At 34.4% G+C, this 15,644-nt stretch overlaps 1 protein-coding gene across 1 annotated transcript in view; it reads right to left on the bottom strand.

The window, feature by feature from the left end:
- ERBB4 (erb-b2 receptor tyrosine kinase 4) overlaps positions 1 to 15,644 on the bottom strand; it is a 665,849-nt gene that overhangs the window by 481,745 nt on the left and 168,460 nt on the right. The window contains exon 3 of the mRNA XM_069474179.1: positions 4,791 to 4,977. Within this exon, the coding sequence (XP_069330280.1) occupies positions 4,791 to 4,977 (187 nt within the window). The remainder of the gene's footprint in view (positions 1 to 4,790; positions 4,978 to 15,644) is intronic.

Below are 15,644 nucleotides of genomic sequence, written 5' to 3'. Positions count from 1 at the left end.
GTCTTTGGGCACAACCAAAATGAAAGTATCTAAGTAAGGTCTGTAGTAATGTTTTTAGCTATGGAATAGCCTTTGGTCTGCATCAAGATAATTAATAAGAATGTTTAAGGTGAGAGTTAATTTATGCATGTCTAAGTAACATCCAACCATTAACCATTGTATATGACAGTCCTCATTATAAACTGAATATCTCTTTTACACAAAGATAAGAGTTTTGGGGAAACAAATGTGCTGTTCTAAAGCCATACTGATCTTTGACAAAGCAGACAAAAATATACAGTGGGGAAAAGACACCCTATTCAATAAGTGGTGCCAGGGAAATTGGACAGCTACATGCAAAAGAGTTAAATGGATCCTATCTCTCACTATACACAAAAATTAATTTAAGATAGGTTAAAGACTTAAATGTAAGACCCAAAACCATAAAAATTCTAGAAGGAAATTTTAGGAAAAATTCTTCTGGACATTGGCCCAGGCAAAGAATTTATGACTAAGATCCCAAAAGCAAATACAACAAAAACAAAAATAAATACATGGGACTTAAATAAACTAAAAAATTTCTGCACAGCAAAAGAAATAATCAACAGAGTAAATAAACCCACAGAATGGGAGAAGATATGCACACAAACTATATGTCCAACAAAGGACTTATATCCAGAATCTACAAGGAACTCAAACAAATCAGCAAGAAAAAAACAAGTATCTCCGTTAAAAAGTGGGCAAAAAAGATGATCAGACATTTTTCAAAAGAAAATATACAAAGTCCAACAAACATATGAAAAAATGTTCAACTTCACTAATCTTCATAGAAATGGAAATTAAAACCACAATGAAATACACCTACCCCTGTCAGAATGGTCTTTATTAAAAAGTCAAAAAGCATTCAATGTTGGCATAGATGTGGTGAAAAGGGAACACTTATACACTGTTAGTGGGAATGTAAATTAGTACAACCTCTATGGAAAACAGTCTGAACATTCCTCAAAGAACTAAAAGTAGATCTACCATTTGATCTAGCAATCCTACTACTGGGTATCTACTGAAAAGAAAAGAAGTCATTATATTGAAAAGATACATGCACTCATATGTTTATTGCAGCATAAATTACAATTGTAAAGACATGGAACCAACCTAAGTACCTATCAACTGATGAGTGGATGAAGAAAATGTGGGCGGTATATGTGTGTGTATATACACACACACACCCCCCATGGAATACTACTCACCTATAAAAAAGAATGAAATAATGTATTTTGCAGCAACTTGGATTGAATTGGAAACCATTACCCTAAGTGAAGTATCTCAGGAAAGGAAAAACAAATACTTGTAAGTGGGAGCTACATAATGGGTACACATGGTCATACAGAGTAGTATAATAGACTTCAGAGACTCAGAAAGGGAAGGTGGGTGGGGGTGAGGGATTAAAAATTACCTATCGGGTACAATGTACACTATTAGGTGACAGGTACATTAAAAGCCCTGACTTTACCACTATACAATTCACCTGTGTAACAAAAAAATACTTTTGCTCCCTAAATCTATTGAAATAGAAAAAGAAGAAAGGTACACTGTTCTAATGTCAAACACCAAAAAAGATTTCAGTAGAAACACAAACATACATATATATATGTGTGTGTGTGTGTGTGTGTGTGTGCCAAAAGACCCCTCAAAATCTTCATCTCAAAATTTTGTTATAACATTCTGTGTACTTCCCATCCCCACAACTACGATTTGTTATTTATCTTGTTTAAAGTGATTAAAAATAAAATTATTATTGTCCTTATAATGGTTTATGATTATTCAAAGTTAGCATTGGGCAAAATGGTCATACAAAATGGTTATTCCAGCATCTTCCTCATCTCGAAGCCATTTTATACTTGCATGTTTCCATGCTGGCTCCCAGTGTGCTGTTTTCATTCTCATCTCAATCTAAGGTGTATTTCTTGTCATTCAATCAAAACTTTATATGTTCTTGTCCCATCCCTTTTCTTCTCTCCACAAGATGATAGATAACTAAAAATTATTTGCATCAAATAAGTGTGAAGAGGTTAACTAGATATTGTGCTAACACTTCTTGGGCATATATCTTTAATTAATCAGAACAGTGTTTCTCAAACTTTAGTTATCATTAGAATCACTGAAAGGATACTTAAAACACACATTCTGGGCCCCACACCCAGAGTCTCTCATTCAGTAAGTCTCAAGTGAGACCCAAGAATTTGCATTTCTAACAAGTTCCCAGATGATGCTGATGTTGCTGGTCACTTTAAGAACTAAGATAAAAATTTAATACATATTATAGTAGGTTAGACAGTGAGATATTTGACTAATCTGCAGAGTTTCTATTTCCCCTCATATTATAACAGGTAAATCTATAATTAAGCCCAGCCTGGTAGCATTGCACTTAATAGAACATATTTTTTTTTAAAAAAATTATCAGCTTGCTTTGCATGACATATAAACAAGCAACATGAAACAAATATCTTTCCAAAGCACAAAAACAATCTTATCTGAAGTGAATTATAATGTTGTTGCTTTAATCAGGTTACCCAGAACATTTAGCTCTCTAAGATATTACCATAGAGCACATTTTATCCCACATTCCTCTTCATATGAATAATTAGGTATTTACTGTCCTTTCTTACATGTTCTTGCACCTAAACATAATCATGTTTGCTGTGTAACTTCTGATTCTTACAATTGGAGTTACACTATTGATCGGATTACCTAAAGTAAGTACAATGATCCTAGACTGTCTCTCTTACAGTATAATTCTGGCATATAATTGTCAACCACCTAATAAATAAAGTATCTGGAAAATCCCCAAATCATCTCAATTTTCCACCATTTTTATTGTAGTTTGCCTTAATTCGTATTCAAAAAGAAATTAATTCTTGAATAAGTACTTATTTTTCTAAACAATCAACTCATTATCTTAATGATTTATTAACTACCCATTTCTGTTACTGCACTAGAAAATATCAAGGCTTTCTAGCAGAGCAAAAGGAATAATATTTTTGAAATAATAGTGTTATATTTTAGTATCACACAAGTTAAACATCTATCACAATCATAAATAATACATGATATGAGCTCCCTCGGTAGATAAGATATGTTTAAATGTGGTGTGATTTTGAGTAAATAACTTTTTGAAAATATTTTAGTACTACTGATATTAAACGTAGAAATAAATAAGAGAATTTTTAAAAACTAATTTTCTTTGTGAAAGATTCTTCAAGTAGCATATGTTATTTAACAATAACAGAATTCAAGTATTATAAAAAGTTTGAAAAGTTATTCTTTTTTTTTTCTTTAATATAATCAGAGGAAAATCATGAAGAAAACGTAATATTTCCTATGCAGGTTTTAACTGGATCAAATTACAATATTTTTAGATTCCTAATTTCCATTATTCCATTTTTCTCTACCCATTTCATTTCCAAGATTCTTTCTCCAATTATTATTTCCATGTAAGTAGCAATTTAGTCAAAAACCCCATTCTTCAGTAAGAAAACTATGTTAAACGAAAAAAATAAAAATGTTGTTGAAGGAATCTATAAATTCTGAATAATTTGCATTTACCATCTTTTCATCAATTCTATAGCAATCATGCCCAAAATAAATAACAATCAGTATTCCTTTTCTCACCCAAAATATCCCAATTTTATCTCAGATGTCTGGCTATGAAGCTATTTCTAACTTAGAAGTATAAATTTTATATGCATCATAAATATAAGAAATGAATAATTTCAATAACCTAAAAATATTAATCTTGTTTTTTACTTAAAATTTTAAGATAATACCTCAAAAATGCTTAATTTTTCAATGTCAAGCACAAAAGCAAATCACATAACCAAAACGTTTGTACCCTCCTAATATTCTGAAAAAAGAATAATTAACACTGAGTAAACTCAAAATATATATAAAATCACTGCATATTTGGATGCAAAATACAAAGATTATATTAATTCAGGTTAAATTAATAGCATAAAGTCTGTAAACTCTCTTATCTCATTGTGAACTAAAATTAATTACTAATCAGCACATTTTGATTACAGGTGTACAAGACAAAATTCATGATTAGAAACCTTATACCAAAAAGCCTTCCACCAGAGCTTTATGAACTATGAACTATATGTGGGACTGCAAGAACCAGTTGCAGAATATATTCCCACCAAGTGTTTTCATAGCAAGATGATAATTTTTGGTTGTTAGCATTATGTATCTCCAATCTTAGAAGAAATCACTCTAATGATATTAAAGCATTCTGAGAATGAATTACTGATGGCATTTAGTGAGCTACTGAATAAGAGAAATAGAAATTAAATAAATTAGATATGTTTTCCACAAATAAGGTGATTGTGCAGAAAACTAAAGATTAGTGGAACTAGATATTTTGGCTTGGGTATTACTAAGCTCTAAAGAGAGTTACTGCATTACTGCAGCGATTTGATGATATGGTCCACTGTTCACCCAAAACCACCAAACATAGCATTCTCAAACATGCTTCATATCTCAGTTTTCAGTCATTTCCTTAGAGTGTACTTCTGTTCAGCTGAGATATAGTATTATGGTATCCTTCACACTATACTTAAAAAAATCTGTAAACAAAGGCAAGAGCATCATAGGGCACCATTTCTCATAAAATGAATAAATAATAGATGTTTAAATGCTTTAGAGTATTTTTCAATGTAACACATACTACAGTAACCACACATACACATGTGTGTGTGTGTACTATATTATGTTGATGATAAAAGTATATTTGCTATTTTGGATATTTTCCTTACCTGTCAAGTTCTTTAATCCCAGTTCTTGAAGTCCAAAGTTTCCATCTTTTCTGTAATTTAAAAATATTGCCAAGGCATATCGATCCTCATAAAGTTTTGTCCCACGAATAATGCGTAAATTCTCCAGAGGCAGGTAACGAAATTGATTAAGAGCCACTAACACGTAGCCTGTGACTTCTCGAATAGACTGCAAAGAAACAAACAATTGCCTGTGTTAAAAACTTAATCTGTCAGTAAGCATATGTAGTCATTTAGATAAAAATGAGGTATTTAACTCGAATTTCCACCTTTTAACTAATTTCCACATTGGATTCTAAATAATTGGCTTGATAATACAAGATCAAAAAGGGTTAGAATCTCATTTGAAGTATAAGTTGTATTTCTTTTATAGAGTCATGAATGTGCTGATAGTAAAATAATGGGCTTTGTTTTATGAGATATTCTTCATATCTGACATAATGAATACAGTTAAAGGAATAAAGACCTTGTTCATTGGCAGACTATAATGAGGTAAGGACACATAACAATCAATCGAATTTTACACAAAAAAGCAAATTGTTAAGTTTATCACAAGTAAAACAAAACTGTATTAGTTTGTAGACAGTGAGACAGATTTAAAACTGCTATATTGGTATTTAGTGCTACGTTTCTCAAAGAACATTTGCCCTGTATATCTCTGGAGAATAGAAATATAAACAACATGTATTAAAAACTGATTATTGTCTCTAAATTCATTACAACCAATTTTTTATTTTTACTGTCTACCATTTAAATTTGGTTCTCTACGAGTTGATTATATGAAGTTTTGTTATATATTTTAAAACAAAACAATATCATAAAAAGGCTTTAATTTCATCTAAAGTTATAGTTTTTCAGTAAAATGAACAATATCATCATGACAGTTACAAATATACATATTAAAATAATAAAAACTAAAATACAAGAGCATGGATGCATTTGATAGTACTTTAATACCAATTTCATGTTATATTAAACCTTTTAATTTCAGATGCTCCAAGGCTCAGTCCTTGGCACTTTTTTCCCCGTCTAGTCTCACTCCCTTGGTGATCTTACCCAGTTTCAAAGTTGATAATCTCTCCTCTTTCCCCTCAACTCCAGACTCACATCCAGCTGTCTACTCAGCATCCTCACCTGGATATCTAATACGGTTTTCAGATATACCTGTCAATAGCTGAACTCCTATTTTTCTTCCCTCACCCCTACAGCAGCCTTCCTCATCTCAGTTAATGTCAATTCATCTTTTCTGGCTGTCAGGACAAAATCCTGGAGTCATCTTTGACTTCACTCTCATACGCCAAAATGCAATCCATCCTATTTTACTTTCAAAATGATCAGGAATTCAACCACTTCTTATGTCATTCATTGCTACCATCTGAACCACCACCATTCCTCATCTAGATTATAGCAATAGGTCCCCCGTGTTTATTCTTGATCTATTACAGTGGATTCTCAATTGAGTCTAGCCCAGATTCTTTTAAAACATGAATCAAATCATGACATTTCAATGCTTAAAACCCTGAAACATCTCCTAAGTCACTCAGAGTAATAGACAAATCCCTTTTAATGAAGAGTCAAAATCTTTATCCATGCTTCCAGTGAGATAACCCCTCGCCATAGGTGGCTACTAAGCAATTGAAATGTGGCTAGCATGAATTTAGATGTGCTCTGAGTGTAAAACACACTCTGGATTTTGAAGATTATATGTTGAAATTATAACATCCTAGATAAACTGAGTTGGGATAAAAATGTATTAGTAAAGTTAATGTCATCTGTTTCTTTTTACCTTTTTATTGTGGCTACAAAAAAATTTTAAATTACATTGTCATGGCATTCATTATAATTCTTTTAGACAGTACTTCACTATATAATCTGGTCATCAGTTCTCTTTAAACTTCCCTTTTTAACTTTCCACCTTGCTCACTTTGTTCCAGTTATGCTGGTCTCTTTGTTGTTTTTCCAACGTGCCAAATGTGGTTCTACCTTCATTTGTTCGTTATACCTTTAATGATCCCAGTTGCTCTCCCTCTTGTTATCTTCTTGGCTAACTTCCTCACTGCCTTCAAGTTTTTGCTCAAATCTCACCTTCTTAGTTGAGGCGAACACTAATTGACCTATTTAACACTGCAGCCCCACCCCACTTTTCCCTGCTCTAATTTTCATATTTTTCCAGGATTTATGACCTTCTCACATACTGTATAATTTCCATATTTATCATATTTAGTATTTATAGTCTGTCTTTCCCCTTCCCAGAATATGGTTCTGCAAGGTCAAGCACTTTGTTTTGCTCACTCGTGTGTTCCAGAAAAGTGCCAGTAAAAAACCAGCAAGTATTTGTTGAGCACTCTGGCCCTTCTCTGACCACATTCCTCACCACCAAGCAAAGTCTATGGAGTCAATAAAAACAACCATCTGGAGTCTGCACTCCTCTCTTCTTCAAGAGAGATGCTTCAACCCTGTTATCTCAGAATTCCCTTCCCAAATAACCCCAAGTTCTCATCCAGGGGCCTGTAATATAATGTTTCCCAGTTCCATTCCTCATACAGCAGATGGTGCCACCAATGTGCATATATCTAGGAAGGATGGGTGGTCCAGGTACAGATGTGTAAAGGGAAACTATACAGATCCTAGATGTGTGGGTTTCAGTGTTCATTAACTTGTATGCACGACCTCTCACAATACAAGACAGAATGGGGTGGAGAAGAGGCTGCAGACTGGGGCCATGTCTCTCTCCATGCCACCATATTCCTAAGGACTCCAAACATTCTAACGTTGCCCTTGGCCCTCCATGATGTTATAAAGATATACGTCAAAGTGGAGGACAGAACATTTTATTTATCATAATAAATAATAAGACAAAAAAAATGGGGCTTCTATTTATACTTTTGCCCCAGGTCTGACAATTCTTAGGGATGAGCACGATGCCAATAATCATCCAAAAGGGTAGGATCCTAATGCAGCAAAAGTGGAGATTAAGAGGCAAGGCACGTATGAAATTTCTCATGTCTCGCATCAAATTGCGAGCTCTGAGCCACTATGGACATTTCTGAGACACTGAATGCCTTAAGGTGAGGAGACAAATGCTTAGGACATTAGAAAAGAGTATAAAGGTTAGCAGGATATGCATTGTTTGTACACCACAATTTGTTTGATATTCCACCTGCCTGGAAGAGCCTAGCTCTAGGGCTCTACAATTTCTTCTTCAAACAATTCCAATGGTTGAAACGTTACCTCTTTGAGTTCTTGAAAGAGAGATTATAAACATGTTTTGACATCATATGATTTAAAAAGTAAAATTAGTTTACTATAAACAATTTGTAATTTAATTTATACACAATAATTATTAAGTGATCTAAGTCACAACAATGGCACTAAGGTAAATATTGAAGATGGAGAATGCATAGTCAATCATTTGCCCAGAGAGTGTCATTGCATCCATCAGTCCTCCTAACAGACTCAGCATTAGCTCCAACCCCACATAGTAAGTGACTGTTCTTAGCAAGAACTGTAAAAATCTATTGGTTTATCTGAGGATGGAGGCAGCTATTAAATGGTGTTAGTGGAGAAAACACAGATGAATCACATTCAGGTAAAAATCAAGAAGTATATGACAAAAAAAAAAAGAGAGAGAGAGAAAGAAAAAGCAATGCCATTAGTAATTTTTCAGTGTTTACTAGAGTGAAAAAATATTTCTAGCTATTAATCGATAAAGATGTGCCACTTGGCATGGCTTCTGAATCGCACATTAGCAGAAGCTACAAATAACCTGCAAATAACACAGGATCTATTATGTGTGATAGATTTGAGCCAAGAACAATGCTGAACACATAGAGAAGGATCAATTAATATAAAAGAGGAAGATCCAAGTGCCTTTATCTATGAAAAAAAGTAAGATAACTAAGAACAGTTTTGCACTCACATATTATTTAATATATTTACATTTGAATTGTGCTGTAAAATGTATATACTTCTTATTCCAGAATGTGTGTTAAATTATTCTTAGAAACATTTTTGTTATCTTCGTGGAGGGTCATCTTAATTCTTAAATCCCTTTCTCCTACCCAGAGAAATAACGTAAAAAATAGAAAAAAAAAAAGATGATAGCGAATCTCTCAATCCAAGATTTGTTGTTCTAACCTTTGATGTCTAGAAGGACTCATGGAACTACAACATTTTTTAAAGACTTATAGGAGATAAATATAAAATTCTTGTATCTGGCCGGGCGCGGTGGCTCATGCCTGTAATCCTAGCACTCTGGGAGGCCGAGGCGGGTGGATCGCTCAAGGTCAGGAGTTCGAGACCAGCCTGAGCAAGAGCGAGACCCTGTCTCTACTAAAAATAGAAAGAAATTATATGGACAACTAAAAATATATATAGAAAAATTAGCCGGGCATAGTGGTGCATGCCTGTAGTCCCAGCTACTCGGGAGGCTGAGGCAGGAGGATCGCTTGAGCCCAGGAGTTTGAGGTTGCTGTGAGCTAGGCTGACGCCACGGCACTCACTCCAGCCTGGGCAACAAAGTGAGACTCTGTCTCAAAAAAAATAAAATAAAATAAAATAAAATTCTTGTATCTAAAAGCAACACAATGTATCTTGCTTTGGTCTTTGTTGTTCTCTGTTTTCTGGTATTCATAGTCATTCTTTCAGGTACTTTTAAAACCTTTCCGTGAACAAATATCTTGAAACAACTCAAATGAAAACTCCACACTGGAACATGAGCCACATATGTGTACTTATTGCAAATAAAATTAGAGGAAACAATTTAACAATGGTAGCATTGCTTAATGCTGAAAAAGAGTCAATAATATGGTTTAAGCCAACATTGGCAGATCTGGGTAAAAAGTCAAGACATGTCTAGAAGTGTAAATTAAGTGCTACAATGTCTGATAAGGCCACACAAACATATCAGTTATCCATTGTTCGTCTCCTTTCAGCCATCAGAAAGAATCTGAGTAGCATAGCATTTGAAACTTTTTCAGAACATTTTATGTATTAAAAACAACTTTTAAATATATGGACTTATTCATGAAAAAGTATAATGGTAAGAAATGTGGACTTGTTGGCCAAGCAAAGCTGGGCTCAAAATCTTGCCTTTTTGTACTTACTAACTTTGTGGCCTTTATTAGGTTGTTTAACCTCACTGGGCATCAGTCTATCCATCTTTAAAAAAGACAGCAATACCTCTGTTATAAGCAGTTATAAGGATTAGAAGATACAAGAAAAGAGTCTAGCAACTAATGAGTATTCAATAGATGCTGACTATTACAAACAGCCAGACAGATGACCTATGGACAATTTGAATTGAAAATAAAATAATTATAACATCATTACATAACCATTGCTTTTAATCTCTCTATTATATAACCTTTGTGTATGCAATTTGTAATTTATTCCTCAGTTTCAGAAAACAGTACCTTATACTTTTTGTATTAATATTACAGCCCTTAGTACAGACCTTGGCACTGAACATTCAATAATGGCTGTTGAATGCAATGGAATTGGAAAGTGAAAAGCAATGCTTAAGGTCTTTTAGATATTATTTTCCATGGATGATGATATTGTGAACTTGCTACTAACAAAAAACATTTGAACAACACAATCATGATTTATGCCCAAGGATCACAGTAGTAAATAGAAACTATAAAAATGCCCCAGCAAAGAGAAAATCCTGAATCTGGTTATGGCTCAGTAACAGTTTAGTTCCAGAAACTCTATTTTGTCAACCAGAGAGTGAATACCCACACAAAGACATATTTTCCTCCTCCTGGTGTAAGCTTCTGCTCAGTAAAACTGATTGATTTCCATTGTCAATGTATGCTTTCATAGCTGCTTTGTTCAAGTAGTGAGTACAAAAGATTATTAAAGCCTTAAATGCTTCAAAACTCTTCTAACCCAAGGATAATTTGTTTTGCTTATGGTATTTTGATGATGGAAATCAAAAGATATGGAAAACGAAGGAAATTGGTCAACTTCCCATACCATCTTAGCAATAAATCTAGAAAAAAATCATGATATATTTTTCTAAATGACAAGAAATCTTATAACCATTCCTCGTATACAATATTTAGGGAAGATGTGAAATCTGCAGTTATAAACCTCCCAGGATTTTTTTTTTTTTTTTTGAAGCTTGAGTCTATCCTTTGAAGTGAGGTATCACAAGAATGGAAAAACACCGTTTGGGGGATGGTAACACTTAAAGGTGCTGACTCGGGAAGTGGGGGTTGGGGGGGAGGGACATATACCTACCTGATGGGTGCAATGCGCACTACCTGGGGAACGGACATGCCTGGAGCTCTGACTTGGGGGGAAAGGCGGTACATGGGCAATGTATGTAACCTGCAATTCTGTATCCCCCATAACAATAAGATAAAAAAAAAAAAAAAGAAAGAAAAACAAACACCACATGTACTCGCCATCAAATTGGTACTAATTGATCAACATTAAGATGCTCACATGATAGTAATAGTCATTGGGTGCCAGTCAGGCGGACAGGGAGGGTGGGTAAACTCACAACTAATGGATGCGGAGCGCATTGTAGCACTGTATGTGGGAAGAGCGGGCTAGTAGCCCTGGCTTGGGCAAGGCAAAGGCATTATATGTCACCAGAAATTTTGTACCCCCATAATATTCTGAAATTAATAAACAAACAAACAAACAAACCTCCCAGGATTTTCAATGGATGTCGTTCAGTACGATTAAATGAAATTGTACTGGTTCACTGGGTTATCCTTTTGTCTCCAGATCATTTCAGAAAAGTCAGTCTTTATTTTTTTTAAATTTCTACCTCATTTCACAACTCTTTTCACAAATACTAATTTTTTATGTTTGGCACAAATCCCTTATTCTTTTCTTTTTAGGTGATTTTCTCTAATTGGTCCTTAGTGGAAAGAGAAAATAGTTCTTTAAATGTTCTTTCATCTACCTTAAGATTTAAGTGATTGCAGTACCGTACAATTCCTGAATATTTAATCAGTGTTTGGGAATGATTTATGCATATTAAATGCAATTATACATCCCTGGGTAAGTATGTAAAAGTTTGTTTGCTACATTTTTTTCCTTCTCAAGTTATGCATCAAATCCATGTTTGTTAGTTATTTTTCTTTAACATAACCACCTCTGAAAAATATACCTATTCTCTTTTGTTAAATCCTTTTGTGACAAGTAAAAAAAATTCTGAATTCTTAATTTATACTGCAGAGTTTTATGATACCAATTAGATATCATCCACAAATAATACTAATACATCCTATAAGTCAAGACATCCACAAACATAATAGTAATTACTTATAGTCAGTAGACTTGAAGTCAAATATTAAATAAATCTGTAGTATCACAGAGAAGAGTGGGAAACAGAGGACTATGGTGGAGACTGGGAGGGGAGTGTAGAAGGTTCCCTCTTCTGGTAACGACTGCAGAATTTATGTGTTCTCTGACGGTGACAAATGTGGTAGCAAATTGTAGCCTCTCTATCAGAAAGGCTTTCCATTAAGTTTCCCCAGGCAATTAATTTCTGTCCCTGCCCTTCATAGCATGTCTGAGACTATCTAAAGCAGAAAACATCCTTAACTATGACATAATATTAAAAAGTTTACTAGAATAAAAACACATTAATAAGTATATAGCTCACATTACACATTCCTATTGCTTGTAAAGATGTAAAGATAGTGTTTTTTGCTTTGGAATTCTGCTTTCAGTTTTCCCACTTCCCTCACAACTCTGATGATTATGTCACCCTGGCAAGCAGGGACACAAAGTCTGATCTAATTAGATTTGGAAAAATAGAGTAATGTAAAATGGCATATAATTGACTGTGGTAGAGTAGAAGGCATGTTCATTACACACAGCATGAAATAACACTCCAGGGGTAGAAAATCTGATCCAAGTCATACCAGGAAACTGTTAACTCTCAACCATTACCAGCCAGTCTCATAGGTGCTACAATCCCCACTTTCTAAGAATGTGCAGGCCACTTATTCATCACTAGCCTCTTAGCCACTTCTCAACCCATGACTTCTTAGCAGTGAACACCTTTAGTTCCATTGAAAAGAGGACTACTTAACTTATCTCTCTAAAAATACCTATCTTTTTTTGTCATCTATATTTTCATGAGCTGGCTGGAGAGTTCTTAATAGTACCCATTCAAGACTACATTCTCAATTGATTCTTCATCTCCTGACCTTATTTAGCCTATATCTTTATGTCATAGATTTGTTACAATAGAGTTAGGTTTGTAAAATTAAATTAAATTTGGTTAAAGCTGCCTCTGTACTTTCTATATAGCAATCTGCAACTTAACTTAAGAGTATATTCTTTAAACAAGTAGCCAAGTCTCAGCCAATCACAGGTTGCCAACTGATCAGACCAGGTCCATATAAGGCAATGCCTCATCACAACATGTCCAAATAAGGTGAATGTCAAGCTGTATCCAATCAAGTTGTTTCTGTAGGGCATTTCTTTTTCTGTCTGTAAATAATGCCTGCCCACATTATTGGGTGGAGCTTGCTGAATCAATCCTGGTCTGAGTGCTGCCTGATTCACGTATCATTCTTTTCTCACATAAATTCTGCTAAATTTAATTTGTCTAAAGTTTTTCTTTTAACAGATTATACAAATTAAATTGGGAGCTTTTTTAGATTCATTTGAAGACACAGGGAGAAGGCCAGGTGTGGTGGCTCACACCTGTAATCCCAGAATTCTGGGAGGCTGAAGCAGGAGGATCACTCAAGGTCAGGAGTTCAAGACCAGCCTGAGCAAGAGTGAGACCCCGTCTCTACTAAAAATAGAAGTGTACTAACTTGAGCCTAGGCATGGTGGCTCACGCCTGTAATCCTAATACTCTGGGAGGCTGAGGTGGGAGGATTGCTTGAGGTCAGGAGCTCAAGACCAGCCTCAGCAAGAGAAAGACCCCATCTGTACTAAAAATAGAAAGAAATTAGCTGGACAACTAAAAATATACAGAAAAAATTAGCCAGCCATGGTGGCACATGTCTGTAGTCCCAGCTGCTCGGAAGGCTGAGGCAGAAGGATTGCTTAAGTCCAGGAGTTTGAGATTGCTGTGAGCTAGGCTGATGCCAAGGCACTCTATAGCCTGGGCAATATAGTGAGTCTCTGTCTCCAAAAAAAAAAAAAAAAGACACAGGGAGGTGGACAGAGACCTCAGAAGAAACCAACCCCACTGACACCTTGATCTCATACTTCTAGCCTCTAGGACTGTGAGAAAATATCTGTTGCTTAACAAAAAACCTGGGTGATAGTAGACCCTCAGTATTAGTTTTTATTGTTTTTTCTGAATCCAGAATCTTTACTTTTCTTCAATATGCTACCTGTGTGGCACAGTACATATAAAACTGTGATTTTCTATTCCTAAAAGAATAACTACAGATCACCAAAGTTTAGATGAAAAAACTGCTTGGTACCATTTCCATGTACAGTTGAGAGTGACAGTTTCATGTCTGAGGTCTTTTATAAATATGATTTTTTCCCCTCTCAAAATTTAAGGGAGGAAAATGGGCCTTCATGAAATACTGTCTGACAACAACTGTTTCTGTTGAAAAGCATCTGGGAAATGGCCTTTGAGGATTCAGAAGTTAGAGGTGACTGCTTTTGTGACTAGTCTGTTGTTATTTTTAAATAAAAAGGATGAGCAATTTCAGAAATAGGAGAGCCAAAGTATCAGGTTTGTGTTTGACAAGACTGCCAAGATACACTTTAATATCTGTCTAAATATTTGGTCATAAAAACAAAACAAAAGGCTTAATTAATTTGTAAAAAACAAATATTTGTTTTAGTCATCTCCTTCAGTGATAACAAGGTCTGATGTTACTTATGATGCTCTTAATATTCTATTCAAACACATACACTAGACATTCTATGAACATCTGTGGGTATAATCAGAACAACAACTCTAACATAAATTGAGGCCAGGAACTTAGAGAATAGAAATTAAAATATTTTTCACATTTAAATATCCCTATGCAAGTCACAAGTTTCTAAGTACCTATTTACTGTTCCTAATAATTATATTAACCTATAATTATTTAGTGTTTTCTGCGTATGAGGCATTTTACCTCTTATATTATCTACTGGTCACATCAATCTGAGTACTATCTCTGTATCATAGATGAAGACACTAAAGTGAAATAACTTGCCCAAAGTCACATGGACAAAAAATTAAGGAGGCAATATTAAAACAACAATGACAATTAAGATGTCTTATTCCCAAGCTCAAAATACCCATGATTTTGAAGTATCTTTTTTCAAAAAGTGGGAACAATTACTTCTTTGCTTAAATATACATGGCAACGCTAAAATTGGGATTTAATAAAATTCTCTTTCCAAGTTTTCTTTATGACAAAGATATTAGCTAAGCAAGAGTATCCCTTAAAAGTAACTGCAGCATGCTTTAGATATTTCTAAATTCAAAATCTGCTAAGAATATATATTTTAAAAAACCCTAAAAGTCTTAAAAGCAGCATTCTCTTAGGTGACAAGTAACTATGGACCTTTTCAGACAGAATCAAATGAGATTCTGTGTATCAATTCACAATGCAAATGTGACCAAGTAATCCTAATATTAAAGTATTTAATAAATATGCACTTGACTTTCCTTCTTTTAAAGAAGTCCTTGAAGTCTCTGTGGTTTCAGCCTATTCATTCATCCATCTATCCATTCATCCAAATATTTATTCCACAAATATTCATTGTCTACCTACCACGTGAAAAGCATTGTTCAAGGTGCTGGAGACACAGTGGTGAGTAAAAGACACGGTCCCCACTCTGATGTTGGTTACTTTCTTCATCATTTCCAATTTTACTCTAATGACAAGATTGGGTCTA

This window comes from Eulemur rufifrons, chromosome 1 (assembly GCF_041146395.1).
Source record: "Eulemur rufifrons isolate Redbay chromosome 1, OSU_ERuf_1, whole genome shotgun sequence".
Taxonomy (NCBI): domain Eukaryota; kingdom Metazoa; phylum Chordata; class Mammalia; order Primates; family Lemuridae; genus Eulemur; species Eulemur rufifrons.
This window is presented reverse-complemented; position numbering and strand designations above follow the sequence as displayed.